The 16,183-nt window shown below is 33.4% G+C and overlaps 1 protein-coding gene across 1 annotated transcript in view; it reads left to right on the top strand.

Moving 5' to 3' along the window:
- The window catches only part of LOC124890256 (protein DGS1, mitochondrial-like), a 35,645-nt gene extending 19,925 nt beyond the window's left edge, over positions 1-15,720 (top strand). Inside the window, exons 8-14 of the mRNA XM_047402094.1 lie at positions 5,643-5,732; positions 12,549-12,621; positions 12,701-12,729; positions 12,828-12,951; positions 14,599-14,709; positions 14,982-15,082; positions 15,201-15,720. Coding sequence (XP_047258050.1) covers positions 5,643-5,732; positions 12,549-12,621; positions 12,701-12,729; positions 12,828-12,951; positions 14,599-14,709; positions 14,982-15,082; positions 15,201-15,321 — 649 coding nt within the window. The 3' untranslated portion in view covers positions 15,322-15,720. The remainder of the gene's footprint in view (positions 1-5,642; positions 5,733-12,548; positions 12,622-12,700; positions 12,730-12,827; positions 12,952-14,598; positions 14,710-14,981; positions 15,083-15,200) is intronic.
- Positions 15,721-16,183: the final 463 nt, after the last annotated feature.

Here is a 16,183-nt window from a genome sequence, read left to right as displayed (position 1 = left end):
TATTCATGCTATTTCCATATTTGCATTGAGACCCATCATGCCTGTCTGAATTCTGCTTATGGTGGTAGAGATGACAATGACAAAGAAATGATGATATAAGTGGATGTTGAGATGTGTTCGAGAATGATGGTTATGGTTTTCAGCATAGACAATGTATATGCTAGAATTGAATGCTTTAAACAAAACTAGTATTTGTATCCGCGCGATGCGCGGGCCAATATTAAAAAAAAATCACGAATTTATTATTATATTTGCTTAACCGTATTAAATTATTATTATTTTTATTAGTACACAATTACATATGTTTTATGATTGAGATATTATTTCTTTTAGTTTAATGACCAGGGGCGGAGTTACAGTCCACGAAGGGTGGTCAGATGAACACCCTTCGTCGGAAAAAAATTTGGAATACATAGGTTAAATATAGATATATATGGTTATATACATTCTGTTGAACACACTTAATAAGCTAGAGATGCGCAGCCTAGCGGTCAAGGGTGTGCAATTCCCACTACCTGCAGTAGCTGCAATTTTATTCTCCTTTTTAAAGAAGGGAGCAGGTTCTTTGGACTGGGTCACATAGACCCAATTCTCTTTTAATAAAAAGGGCCCAACATTACATTATAAATAAAAAAGGCCCAGCTGCCCAGCCAGCCAGGAAATCTGATTTTTTTTATGAAAAAAAAAATTAATGCACACTTTTTCTTTTAAAATAAAAAATAATAGGTTAAAGGTAAAACCTAACTCTTACACTTCTCCTTCTTTAACCCTTCACTTCACCACAATTTCTCTTCTTATTATTAAAAAAAAAATTGAAATTCTTTACTCCTTTTATTATCTTTAATACTAATTAATCAATAATTTGGTGTTAAAGTCTTCAATCTTCAACGAGCTATCATTATAAATTTTCTTCAATGACTATTGGAGTGTAAATTGCCAAAAGGTATTCTTTAATTCTTCTTATCTTTTAGTTTAGTGTTTTTTTCCGTTAAACTTGCTTTTGTGTATTTTTTTTTATTTTGGACTAAGTAATTTAAGAATATTTCTAATGATTATATTATGAAAACATTTCAAGGGATGAAGCGTCGCTGAGTGCACTTGTAATTATATTTTCTAATCAAGCTTTTATTAATAGAATTTGCTTTGTTGACTTTCTTTATATTATACGTTTCAACTTGTTATCTTATTTTTTTTTATGATTAGTTTGGTTCAAAGATTCTTCTTTTTCAATATACGATTTACAATATTTTTTTATGACCCGCTTCTTTTTCTAAAATATGAACACCCTTAACCAAAATCCTGGCTTCGCCACTAATAATGACTACAATATAAGTTGATGAAAAAATATTTTGAATTTTTACTAAACCATTAATTTTGATGTATCTTTTGAACAGAAATATCAAAGAATAAATAGTTATAATTTTTTTTTAAAAAAAACATTTTACAAAAATTTCAGGTACATAAATTGTTTAATAGTGGGATATTTCTCCTTTTTCATCAAATACTAATTTTTGGATTTCAAATGACATATTTGGGACTTTAATATGGCTATGATTGTATCCAAAGCCAATTCTTCCGAGCTGATAATTATTTTTATGGTTAATTCAATAATCGAAGGTTGAATTTGAGGGCTAAAATAGCTCATTACAAGATAGTGATAATTTTTATGTACACTTTATCCTTTTTAGATTTCACTATTGAAATTACACTGAATATGTTGTTATTATTGTTAAGTACATTAGTGTTGATTCTTTTAGGGTGTGTTTGGTATGATGGAAAATCTTTTCCATTTTCCTAGAAAATAAGTTGGTTTTCTACTTATTTTCTTATGTTTGGTTGGTGACTGAAAAATATTTTATGTTGTTTGGTTGGTAAGTAGAGACTATTTTTTAGAAAAATATTTTCTAGTGTTTGATTGGTGAGTGAAAAAATATTTTTTTAGAAAATAATACTAACTGTTAACTAGTATATCAGTACCTCTAGCAACTCAACAATTTGTAAGAACTAATTTAAGCATAACAAATAATATCAATATCGAATACTAAAATATTACAATCACTAAATTTAAGTAACTATTAATTAGCAAATATAAGAGATACTTTTCAATATTTTGTCAGGACAATCTCAAGATACTACAATCAATAGAAATATAACGGAACGATAGGCTTATTCAACCTCGTAAAATAAGTTACATTGATGACAAAATGAAATATGCAATTAGTAAAAGTAACATAGGTAAGTCTTTCTCTATGCATATGAAAATAATAATATATTCAACGAACATTGAAAATGGGAAAAATTTGGGTTTCACTATTTTTTATTTCAAGCAGTGAAAAATTGAAGCAAAACACAGTGAAAAATATTTTCGAGTAATATAAATTTTTGTGAAATATGAATTTTTTTATTCATGTGAATATGAGTATTGTTGGGGTGGGGTCATAAGTCACATTTGTCATTTTCTGGAAAATGACTTCCCTTGGCTCATGAGGGAAGTCATTTTCCCTCAAATTGAGGAAAATGAGTTGTTGTGGAAAATGTTTTCGAAACATTTTATTGCAACCAAACAAGGAAAAATAGGAAAACATTTTTCAGAAAACATTTTCCATCATACCAAACACACCCTTAAAGTAAGTTTTTCCTTGCATAAAGAACTAACACCAAAATCAAGAAAATACCGTATGTAGAATTGAAATCCTTGGTATATTATTATTATTATTATTATTATTACTAAAAATGACAACGTATCAACCAAAATTAACAGGCCACACTACATGTGATTTTTCTTAATTCTTACTAAGACATTTTCATATGAAAAAGAAAAAGAAAGTCACAGAAATGGAAGGAATATTATGTTGAAAAAAATGATTTCTTATAATATGTAAAAAGGATTTCATGCTTTTGATGTCTACTTTGCTATTTATTTTCTTCATATCCACTTAAAACTTTTAAAAACTCTCCACACTAAGCTAAATTCTTATGCATTCTACTACTTATAATTAAGATATAAGAACATATTTTCACTACGTATATGAAATGCCTTAGATTTACTGCTTGCTCTCTAATGCACATTTTAGAATGATTTCATATTAATTATGGGCAAAGAGATTATAATTTTATATCAATTTCTACTTACTTCACTTAAAAATGATATAAAAATTTTCTAATTCACATTTTGCTCGTTTAAGCTATAAGCTTTTCAATTATTGATTCACATACTCTCAGAAATAGAGAAAGTGGTTGTACTTAAATCATCAAAGAACTTCAATAAAATAAAACTCGATAATCACCACTGCAGATTTTACTCCAATTGTCGGATGCAAAACTTCAAAATGTTAGTTATTTAATTAGCAAATTCTCTGAAATACACAAAAAAAGCAATTGAGAAATAATTAGTGGATTAAAATACACAATGAAATACAAACAAATACAGATAAACAATCTTTGCAGGGGTTTTGAACGTTGATGCTTCATATAGAGTATATATCCTATAAAAATATATAAAAAGATCAAGGTAGAACAATATATAGAAATGAAATATCAACATAAGAAATAGTCGTAGCAATTTTAAATTAAGAATGACACATCGTAGTTTGCATGCAAAGTCCCATCATCGCCTCAACGAATGCATTTTGCACATGAAGCTTCAAGGTCGGATTAAATGATGTGATTTGCACACGTTATGTCAAGCTTGTTCGCAGAACATGTTGTACTTGAAAAAATTATCCTCTATGCTTTTTGTCCCTTTTTCTGATAATTTACAAAAATTTACGGATTGTTCATGATTACGAAGTGACTCTCTATTTTTTCAGTGAACTGTGACAGTGTACCAGAAAAGTAATTTTAGGGACACCGACACAATAAAAAACAATCTAACCTATTAAACAGAAAAATATAGTGTACCATACCTATTGTTTTATGCTGACATCAATTGTGGTTCTTCATACTTTATCTTCTCGTTTTTTATCATAAAATATGAAGAGCCACAATAAAGCCAAGAAGAGAGAGAATGACTTCATGTTTTTGCTCATATTCTTTTAATTTTTTGATCAACGTTTCGACTAAGGAAAAAGAAATTATGAGATGAAAAATTACTCTATCAAGTTTTTGCATGAAGTGAGAGATGAAGATATTAACAAAGATTATGATGTAAATAAAAATAAAAGGAAGTTTTAATGACAGTTTTTTATTTCTTCACTTTTTTGACATCTGTTTTGCATTTACTGACAATTTATTTTGTGCACATAGTGAAAGTGGGAAAGTAGTTATATTTGATGTTGGTAACTGCTCCATAAAGATTTAAAATGGAATAACAATATATATTAAAAAGAAACAAAAATAGTAGTAACAAAATTAATACGCCATCCATAGGAATTTCAATTTTGTTCATTTTATTACCCGTTTGTTATTCAGTTTTAATTTTAATTTCTTTCTATTTAGTAATTTGTTTTGTTAATGAATGTAAAAGAATGGAGTAATAATGATTAATGAATTTGTATTGTATTTTTTTTAGAAAGTTCATGTTAAGTTGTTAAAAAAAAAAATTTTAATTGTGGGAGTTTATTAGCAACTGTTTTTTTTTTAATTTAAAAAACTAATTTAATCCTCTGTTTATTTTTTGAATATGTATTCAAGTACAATATATAAGGTTAATTTTTTTGTAGTTATATTATTTATTTTTTATTCATTAATTATATCCCCGATTTTAGTTGTGTGCTGAATCTGATTTCAATTAAAATTAGTTAGAACTAAATTTTTTATGGTTTATTTTTTTCATTTTTATAAATTTTTAGATATAAATATATTTTTTTATTTTCATAAAACATGGAATATTAATGGGAAGCAATTTTTAGATTTATCTTCTTGTAGTTAGTTATTCAATTTAATTTTATTGAAAATTTGAAAATTATTTGATTAGATTAGATTTTTTAAAGAAAAATTAAATAGAAAATTTGTGGTGCTGACACATGAAGTTTTTGCATCTCCTATTAAATATATATAGATATAGAAGATACATCTGATGAAGTATAGAATCATATTAAAAACTACTGAAAAGTCATTCCAATTGAAAGAGACCTAGTTCCAAAGAATAACAGAAATGCCCTCTTTTCCCATTAAGTTGTATGATTAGAAACCTAAAAAAGAAGAGAAACGTCGGATAATTGGCTAGCACACAAGGGTGTGGTCCTAGTGGTCAATGAATTGGATCTTAAAAGGAAGAGAAACGTTAGATAATTCGGCTAGCATGCAACAATGTGGCCTTGTGTTCAACGAAGTGGGTGAGAACCATGAAGTCTCTGGTTCAAATCCTAGCGGAGACAAAAACACTATATCCTACCCTTGGTGGATGGAGTTACGTGGTACTTGTTGTTGGTGGGAGGTAGGAGGTGACAGGTTCCGTGGAATTAGTCGAGGTGCCTGAAAGCTGGCCCTAACACCATGGTTACAAAAAAAATTGTCTAAGCTGTCTATTATCTTAATCTTGGGCTTTTTAGTGGATAATGGATGACTTCGTCATGCTATCTTCAGTATTTTGTCATGGCTTCTTCACTACCATGTTATCTTCGTCTCTTTTAAGTGCAGAAAGCAAGTTTTAGGCATTTAGTGTTATGGGATAAACCTGTTACGGTGATCTTGGTTTGCAGAATGTTGCAAGCTTTCACTGAGCAGACAAAGGGTGACAAGGCTCCACCCAATGCAACAGACCAGGAAATGCTTGAAATAGTAATGATGAGGTATGGCTTCCTTTTGCTTTTGTTTGCTGCTTATTTAATATGTAGGGATTTTAGAATAGTACTCATTGTAGATGATGCTTTTCCTTCCATTGCACGTTATGATTGTTAACCTTACAAATTCATTTTTTCTCCCTATTTTGGTCTCTTTGGATGCCGAGACAGTTGCTATACAGGTTTTGAATCGCTTATAATCACATGTATCTTTAGTTTCTATCTTTTTGGGATGAGGAACTACAAGTTAGGGAAAGAGATATATATCAAAATGAGCAATATAATATTTAGAATGAAGGATTTTTGATGTTGTGAGCATTTGATTCTTGTCATTAGAGCTAGAAGGTTAATATATGGGACAAGGCTGTAGACTGTGGATGTGGAGTGGTACAATGACCTCAAAAATATCTTAGCTATATAGCTATCTATGGGCAACATATGGTGCTAATAGAGGTATACAACAACATACCCAGTAAAATCCCACAAGTGGAGTCTGGGGAGGGTAGAGTGTATACAGACCTCATCACTGCCTCGTGGAGACAAAGAGAGTGTTTTGAAAAGACCCTTGGCTCAAGGGTGACAATCCTATGTACAAATAAGAAGATAACAATGAAGAAAACATAGCAACTCTTAAAGGACGCAGTGCACAGCCTACAAAAAATGGATAAAAGCGACAAAAAAGTATGATAACTAGAACCCAATAAACAACAAATGATGGAAGATTTCAAAAGCAAGAGCTATAGGAATACAACTAGTACAACAACAAACACCAACAAGCCTAAACACTCAAAAATCAAGTCAACACTCACTTCCTACTAAGAGCCCGTGTGGGATTGTTGTTAGAAAACTTCTTATTTGAGAAACACTTTTATAAAACAGTAATTTATGTTTGATAAATTCATTTGAAAGTGTTTTTGATAAACAAATTGTGATTGGCTAATCTTTTCCAAAAAGTGCTTTTGAGAGACGAATGATGAAAAAGGATATGTATCAATGGACTTTTACTACTAAAATCATTTTATAGAGAGAATTTATTTTAAATATCTATTATACTATTTTTAATTCAAATTTTTATTTTTATTTAATTAAAAGTACGTACTATAAAATTTTTAATCAATATTTATATACATAGATACATTAAAAATATTAAATAATGATATAATATTACTGTAATAATTTCAATTTTACTTAAAACCATCAAACAAAATGAGTTTAAAAATTATCTCATAAATTAAACCACAACATATGAAATTTTTTTACCACAAATAAGTAATTCTTCATAAATAAAAAAAATTCTCAATGATTTTATCCCTATCTCTATCATGCAATCTCTCCATACTAGTAGAAGATTTTTCTTGTATTTCTGAAGGTATATCAGAAGTCCCATCCTCTTCAATATATGTGATAAGGTCTTCGTTAGCATAATAGTTAAAGTTTTTATCAGTGGAAGAGCATCGTCATATGAAATTATATCACTTTTCATGAATTATTTATTTAAAAAGATTAAATATTTAAGAAAAAATATTTACAAGTGCTGCCAAAATACCTTTTGATCTTGCAACGTGATTCATCTGTCATTTATTTTTATTAATAATAAAAAATAAAGAGTTATATATTCATGGATCATCACCATCAATGACATCTTTTGATTTTATTTAAAGAAAAGGATTGAGGAATAAAATAATAATATATAAATCATAAAATAAAATAAAGAATTGTGATGTAAATATGGATTATAAAATTTTAAAATCAACTTATAAGATAAAAAAGAGCAGCCCAGTGCACTAAAGCTCTCGCTATGCACGAGGTCCTGGGAAGGGTCCCGCCATAAGGGTGTATTGTACGCGATCTTACCATGCATTTCTGCGAGAGGTTGTTTCCAAGGCTTGAACCTGTGACTTTCTGATCATATGACAGCAAACTTATTAGATGTGCTAATTAATTAATAAGGGATATATATATATATATATAGAGAGAGAGAGAGAGAGAAAGAGAGAGAGACAGAGAGAGAGATGTGTGTGTGTAAGTGATAGTGGTATTTGTCATGAAAAAAATAATTTTCTGCTTATGCTTTTTTTGAAAAGGAGAAATTTTTTGCTTCTTCCCAACAATTAAAAAACTGCTTTTGCTTCTTTTTTAAGGCATTTTTGCAAGTTAACCAAACACCATTTTTGTCAAAAAAAGGTATTTTTTTCTAAAAAAAATTAAGTGCTTTTTTTGAGGAAAAAATAATCGCAAACAAATACTAACCTTTTACGCTAATATGTGTCCTCCATACCTGCCTATCTAAGGCCATGTCCTCGGTAACATGAAGTTGCATCATGTTCTGCCTAATTACCTCCCCAGTACTTCTTTGGCCTACCTCTACCTCTCTTCGTACCTACTACATCCAATCTCTCGCATCTCCTCACTAGTGCGTCTACACATCTCCTCATCACATGTCCAAACTATCTCAATCTCGCTTCCCTCATCTTGTCCACCACGAAGACCACTCCTTCTTTATCTCGGATAAAATCACTCTTGATCTTATTGCTCCTAGTATGAACGCACATCCACCTCAATATCATCATTTCCGCAACATACATCTTTTGAACATGAGAATTCTTGACTGGACAACACTCTACCCTACCCAACAAAGTCAGTCTAATCACCGCTCTATAGAATTTACCTTTAAATTTTGGTGGTACCTTTTTATCACACAAGCAAATCTCCACTTCACCCATGCCGCACCAATACAATTTCTGATATCATTATCCATGTCCCCACTATTGTATGTTAATAGAGTTATGAAGGTCACTAAGACAAATAAGAGTATGAAGCCTAGCAGTAATCACTTACTCATTAATAACTATTTGGACTCCATCGTATAATAACTTCTTTGTTTTATTCATCTATGATATATTTGTAACATGTGTTTGTTCTAATCATTTTCCCTTTCTCTTTAGCAGAATATGTTTACATTTAATGTGTTTGATAGGATGGAAAACATTTTCCTCGACTACAAGTGATTTTCTTTCTCAATTTTTTGGTGTTTGGTAAGTAAAAAATATTATCCCAAGAGCACCTATTATAATCTAAGTAAACACTAGGGGTGATGTCACGACCCAAGTACATGGCACATATTGTCCGTTTTGGGCCTAGACCCGCACTTATTTGTCTTTTAGGTTACGCTGCATCAAGCCCCAAAAGTGCACGTACCTTGTGAACTTTAGCTATTCTTCATAAGGCTCTTCACTTTCCTCTCTATTTCATGTGGGATTCATATAAGATGTCATATGTTTTTCATCTTTAGAATCTTGTCAGTCTAAAAGACTGTTAATCGTACTTGACCTGCTTTAGCCTGCCCTTTTCTAGGGGCGTTTTGTCATGACTCAAATCCATGCCACATAGTGTCCTCTTTGGGCCTAGACCCACACAGATTTATCTTTCACACTATGCCGCATCAAGCCCCAAAAGTGTGCATATCTTGTGTACTTGAGTTATGCCCTTATAAAGCTCTTCACTACCTCTCCCATTTCGATGTGGGATTCTCCTAAGTGTCATGTGCACCTCATCTTTAGAAATTTGTTAGCCTAGAAGCCTGTCAGTCTTGCTTGACCCTTCCTCCGTCGGGGTGTCATATATACCCCCTTAGGGACTCAACGTAATTACTGAGGTTTGCTCCATCATTGTACTGGGGGTACTTGGGGTACCTGGCTCGGATGCCATATTTGTCACAACACAAGTTCATGACATTTAGAGGTCGTTTGGTATAAGGTATTAGAATAAACAATACATGTATTAGATTTGGTATTAATTAATCCTTTGTTTAGTAGGAATTTGGGGACTATGTATAACTGATACATGTACTAGTTATACGCCCTATGTGTTATTACAAGTGTGAAATCATGATATTAGTAATACATAAGTTTTAATACCATGGAATAAGTATACTAAAGACAAAAATACCCAAGTCCCTCCAAACCTTTTCTAAACGCTTTTCACGCTTTTAGGAAAATTTTAGGATTTTAAAATGTTTTATTTGTTATTTGTTGGTGACTGCCAGTTGGAAATTGTTGGGAGTAATAGATGAGAAGGTGACTTTTTTTATATAAAAATGCTTTGACCTCAGCATTTTGTTTTTGTTGACCCCACCATTTTGTTGTTGTTGTTGTTGTGATTTGAATTCTCTTCCATTAACCAAAACATAATCGTTAGGCCAGACAATAAAAGGCAAATTGACATGAACAAAGTAATAGAGTGACAAAAAGAAGAGGATCTCTACACTGGATTTTGAGAATATACATGTATAAAATAGTAAAGTAAAAAGCATTTCAGTTTACAATTAAAACATTCACTACAAAACATGTAACTAGGGGCTACTCATAAATAACTACAACTATGTCTAGCTTGAGGAAGATTAAGGACAATATCTGGATATGCTTTCGGCAAGACTCATTGAGCTCACGATTGATTCATATTTCTTTCTTTTTCTTATTTTGTTTATTTTCTTGATTTTCATTCCCTATATTTATATACTGTGGATCATTTCTTTTCATTTATCAAGATGACCTTTAATTTTCCCCTAAAAAATTGAGTGTGAATACTAGAAAAAGTCATTTTTAAGAATGAGTAAGACAACTTTGCTAAGGAAGTACACAAGGTATAAAATGCGAAGGGTATTTCTGTAAACAAACAATTATCTTAAGGAAATATTACAATACATATTGTTTCCAATACATCAAACCAAGCATTGTATAAGAAATAATCCTAGCATTACTAATCCCAACTAAGTTGCTTGGACTCTCCAAAAAAGTTGATGCACCCGTGTCATATCCTTCAAAAGTACACTATTTTGTGAGGATCCGACACGCACCTATCGGCATGTTTGAAGAGTCCGAGCAACAAGAATCCCAACATTACTAATATACCCTATTCAATACTATTCTTATACACCCTACCAAACGACCCACTATTGTCTACTTTGTGCTCAGGTTCGCCTTGATTTGTCTTTTAAGCTACGCCACATCGAGCCCCAAAAGTGCGCGGACCATGTGAACTTGAGTTATTTCTTATAAAACTCTTCACTTTCCTCTCCCATTTCGGTATGGATACACCTAAGGTGTTATCTGCACCACATCTTTAAAATCTTGTTAGCATAGAAGTCTGCTTAAGAAAGAAGTCGATGTTCTCTCTTTTATTGCTTTTTTTCTTTCTTTAAATTCTTCTCGATAGATTTTCTTATTGTATTCAATGAACAGAGACGCCTTTCAAGAAAGCCTTAGAGGATTGAGCTTTTTGAGAGTACCGCATTGCAATTGAATGGTGGATTTCAACGATGAAGAGAAAAAATCATAGATTTGAAGCATAACTGCCCTTGCTTAGCTCCTTTTTGTAAAGCTCAAAAGCTAAAGTCCTGCTTGACCCGCTCTCATTAGCTCGCCCTCCGTTAGGGGCGTCACAGGTGAGGTGGTGGGGTGTTGGGGGATAAGGAGGAGGCAGTCAGCTTGAATGTCACTTATGAAACTTGTTTTCCTTGCTCCCACCAAGCAAGTCATTTTCTGATTTTAACTGTTTTCCCAGAAAAAATGTTCAATACATTTCAACCAATCAAACATGGGAAATTGGAAGAAAATTTTTTGAAAATCTTTTCTCCATAGTCCATACCAAACACACCCCTAACCTTTTACTATCACCGATCTGAGGCGTTTCTCTCCAGACTTCTTCTGTTTATGCAGTACTGAAGGGAAGCACTAGATTTATATACCTTCTGTCCTGTTCCATGTGACATAAGTTGGTTGAGTGTGGAGATAAAGCAGTTAAACTAATCCAACTTAAGATATTTTTATTAAATAAAGCATTTTATTGATGTGAAACTGCACCAAGTTGGTGCAATTACGTACAAGCAAAGTCTCAATCCCTATTAAAAATGCGGGGAACTGTGGAATTCTGAAAAACTTTGCATGTCATGTACTTTTCACTATTGGCACCAAAAATCCAAAAAATTTACAAGAACTCATATTTAAGCTTATGTTTTGGTTTTGCCTTTCCTTCAAAGCACCTGTAGTTTCTCTTCGGCCAAATTTCTGAAAAATGCACAAGGGGATGGTAGACCACTGGCTCTTGATGTCTTGATCCAACCTTCTTCTAGACCAGCACCATATAAATTCTTTAAATGATTCGGCATTACTTGCACCACCCTAAATGGGTTAAGAAACATGTCTCAGTCTCTCACATCCATTCGGTCACTTGACAGTGCAGAAGAAGACGATTTACGTCCTCAGTTTCCTTCACACAGAAAGCACCTACTGCGAATGCTGAATCCCTTTTCTTCCTCATTCTATGAAGCTGATAACCTGACACGGATAATATACTTGTTGCATAAGTACTTTCCCTGATGAACAAAAGAGAAAATACTTATGTGCACTTCTTTTTTTTAGGTAAAATACTTTATGTGCAGTTTAATGGAGGGAAACTTTATCCAGGAAAAAGAATTGGGGCATGCTTAATTTTGATATTATGTAGTTTATCGAATGGTTCCTCTCCTCTTCCAGATGCAATTATCCATGCAACTTTATTATAGTGGTAGTGCTTCTTATGTAATGACAGATCTTTAACTTTCAACTTTCAGCTTACAGTTTTAAAAAGCTTTGTTTGCTTTCCTGGTATTCGTTGAATATTTAACCAAGCAATAATATTAGTCTGTTGCTTAGTTGGAATATATGCTTAACAGACCATGTTTGAATCAGATTAATTTTTTCTCACATTGCTAGCAGTTTGGTCCATTGTACAGCAAAGGGTGTGCTTTTATGTCTCTCTGTTAAGTAAGCTTGCTTTTCACATTAGGTATGAGAAGGAACTGATGCATCCAATTCAAAATCTTTTTGGAGGGGAACTTTCTCGTGCTCTTCTTATCCAGGTACTATACTCCACTCTGTCGCAGACTTGCAGTTAATTCTTTCTCGTTTTGGCATGTAACATTTTTTCCTGCATTACAGGTTCAGAAGCTGAAGCTTGACATTGAAGAGTGAGTGAGGGCAACTGATACTCTTATCCCGTAGTCAGAACTTGTGAGAGTTAAGGCGTTTCTTGGTTTCTTTGCTGATTTTCATATTTTTAAAACAGGGCTATGCTGGAACTGGATCAAATTCTTAGGGCCAATGAAATCAATTTTGCTATTTTAGCTGCATTGCCCGCCTTCTTCCTCTCCCTCCTTGTGATCATGTTGGTGCGCGCTTGGTTTAAGCAGGTAGAGTGGCTTGTTTTCATTGTGTACATGTGGGGCATAGCTATTTATATACGACTTCAATCCAAAAATTGATCTCGCTGTAACTTGATGAATATTAATAATCTTTTGAATCCGCTGCCCGTTCCCTCCTTTTTCTTGAAGATATATTCAGAAAATTGATCAGGAATACCCAAAGGCAGATTGGTGCAGCATCACAGTGAAGCCATTATCATTTGAGAAACATATAAGGCAAATGAATTGTTAGAAGCCCAGAGGACTAAAGAAATTGAATTTTTCGTAGTATGTTTTATTCCATTAAAACTAATTGTAAAAGGTATCAGGATTTTTTTCACGTGAGAGTGAGAGACAAAGAGGAGGAATTCTGGGGAGAGCAGGAGCAAGGTGTGTATTCTCGCACTGCTTAGGCATGCTACTTTGTATAAGGGTTAGGAATTAGTTTATTCGGGCGAAGGTGGGAGTGGCTTCGATGGAGGATAAGGTGCGGGAAGCGAGGTTGAGATGGTTTGGGCATGTGAAGAGGAGGGGCACGGATGCCCCGGTTCGGAGGTGCGAGAGGTTAGCTTTGGATATTTCAAGCAGGGTAGAGGTCGGCCGTAGAAATACTGGAGGGAGGTGATTAGACATGACATGGAGCAATTACAGCTTACTGAGGACATGATCCTAGATAGAAAAGTATGGAGAACACGGATTAGGGTAGAAGGTTAGTGCGTGTGGGGGAGTCGTAGCCGGTAGTTAGGTGTGCTTTGGGGTGGCCTTGCTAGTATGGTAGGACTTTCCTTGTAGGATGGAGTCTCTAGTTAGGTGGGTTGGGGAGGTGGGTGCTTGCGGGTTAATTGTGTGTCGTACTACTTTGTGGGTGCTTATTTTTGTTATTTCATCTTGTCGCATGTTTTATTACGACCTTATTTACTGTCCCTGTGTCTTGATCTGGGGGTCTATCGGAAACAGCCTCTCTACTTCTTCGGAGGCAGTAGTATGGACTGCGTACATTTTACCCTCCCCAAATCCCACTAGGTGGAAATCACTCACTGGGTATGTTGTTGTTGTATTCTTTTCTACCCAATCTCAGTTCAAGCAGTTCTTGGAGCCTCTGCTTTTGATGTTTGGTTCGGCTACTACTACTACTATTTTTATCCTGTTTGTTGTAAGATTATTGAAGCAAAAGTTCGCTAGACAGAGTATTGGAGTATGGGAGGAAAAACGAAATCTACTTCTGATGTCATCAAAGAAAAAGACCGCAAGGAGTTTCCTTGAGAAAGAGATTGGAGTAAGGAATTTTCTGATGGGGGAGGCTTGTTATGCAATTCACAGAAATAGTTTCTATTGATATTATACAATGATGATTTTTTCATAAATGCACGCAATTGTTAGATCCTACTAGATTGGTCACTTTCCGCTCCATTTTAAACCTAAAAAGTGGACTCAACTATTATGGCTCAGAAGAGCTTCAGCCAATATTTTCTTCAATTCTCTTCTCTTCTAATGCTATTGACACGACGAAGTGATTATTAGTTGAAACTACCAAGAAAAGAAATATGTAACTTTTACTGGTTGAGATATATGAGGGTTAATAGAGGTATCTCATTTTAAGAATCTTGCCTTGCTCCGCGAAATCATATAACACCATTAAATTTTGAATGGAATCAGGATAAGAAAGCAGAAGGCAGGGGAAGGGTTGCCCGGATTCAACGACGACTGCTAATTGTGGAAGTAGAGAGAAAGATTATGCAATTAGAAAGCTACAAAGATCAAGGACAAGTAAGGCCCTTTGATCTTTATCAGCACCTTTATTAAATCTTTGTACAATAGTATTTGAGCCTTTGAGAATCTCATATTTCTTCCACTATCACACAATCCATTTTGATCTAGCAAATTAGAACCCTTTACTCAATCCCTTTCTCCCTAACAGTAATGCATTCAATAGCTTTTGCTCCAGTAAGTTTGCTAGATAAACACTATGGCTATAGCTTGGAGTTGAGTTGTTTCGGTTTTCCTATTCCCTTTTTTCTTCTTTTCCCCAAACTCTTCAGGAAAAAGATGCTCAATGCATGTTGGGGTTGGCATTATATTACCTGGATCGCTTATACTGTGCTGTGGAAGGACACGCAAGGGCAACTGGAGAATGGATAAGGTTTGTTTCTCTTCGTCATGTATCTTAACCCATGATTTGTTTAAGGCATGAGACCTCTCATGGATTTCCAAAATATATTTCTGAAATCTTTCTAATATGGACATTTGCATTTGAATAGTTTGAGGCAGGATATCATTGACTTGGCAAAGCCAGATCTTCAAACTGCACATAAACTCAGGATTACATCACGGATGGAACGGATATATGATTGCTTGCTACCTTTACCAATAAGACAATAGTTTTGCCGTCTTTTCATTTATTGTTTCCTTCAAACAACGTCGCCTTTTTGTATTTGTATAAATGGGCGAATGATGATTGCCCGCTTTTCACTCTCCACCCTTCTCTTTTGTCTTCCGGGGTAAGATTTTGTTCTAGAGCATTTGGTGCTTGTTAGAATGTCCACGACATTTAAATTGTACAACTCAAGACAGAACCAAGCTCCCATTTCCCAGCAAAGAATCGGGGAATACATCCATTTGGGACTTGTTTGTTTTCTGCAAAGATTAAGAATTTTTCCGTGGCTGATACTTTTATGAAAGACTCTTGCTGGGAAGTAAAAAATCATCCCCAGAACTGGATCACTGCATTTTATCTGGCAAGATTTATGGAGTTTGAATTGATGAATGTTCAAACTTAAATAATCGTGTCTGAACATTTTATAGAAGCAATCTACTTGGAATGTTTGTATGCGATATATGTACTTGTATTCTGTTTACAATGACAACAATATATTCCGTGTAGTTCCACAAGGTGGGGTTTGTCTATTTGCAGTGACAGCTTAATTAAGAATTTCTCAATAATCATTAGCACTCTGCAAATTGGACAAATCTCTAGACATCCTCTAAATGTTTTGGATATGTCATAGCAATATAATTGAACATAGTTTAAAAATAAGTAATTCTATATAAAAAATATAGTAAATTCTTTTGCGAAAGTCGAATATTGATGTTTATCTTGGCTATAATGCATTCGAACCTATGAAGATAACCGAATGAAAGTTAATTAGATACATGTAATTCATGTATTTATTCCAATTTGTAATTACAGTATACATGTAAGTAACCGTATTTCACCTAATGCTTCGTTACAAAGGATATTCCT

This window comes from Capsicum annuum, unplaced genomic scaffold, assembly GCF_002878395.1.
Source record: "Capsicum annuum cultivar UCD-10X-F1 unplaced genomic scaffold, UCD10Xv1.1 ctg1489, whole genome shotgun sequence".
NCBI classification, from domain to species: Eukaryota; Viridiplantae; Streptophyta; class Magnoliopsida; order Solanales; family Solanaceae; genus Capsicum; species Capsicum annuum.
Note: the sequence above shows the minus strand (reverse complement) of the source record. Positions and strands in the feature narration are given on the sequence as shown.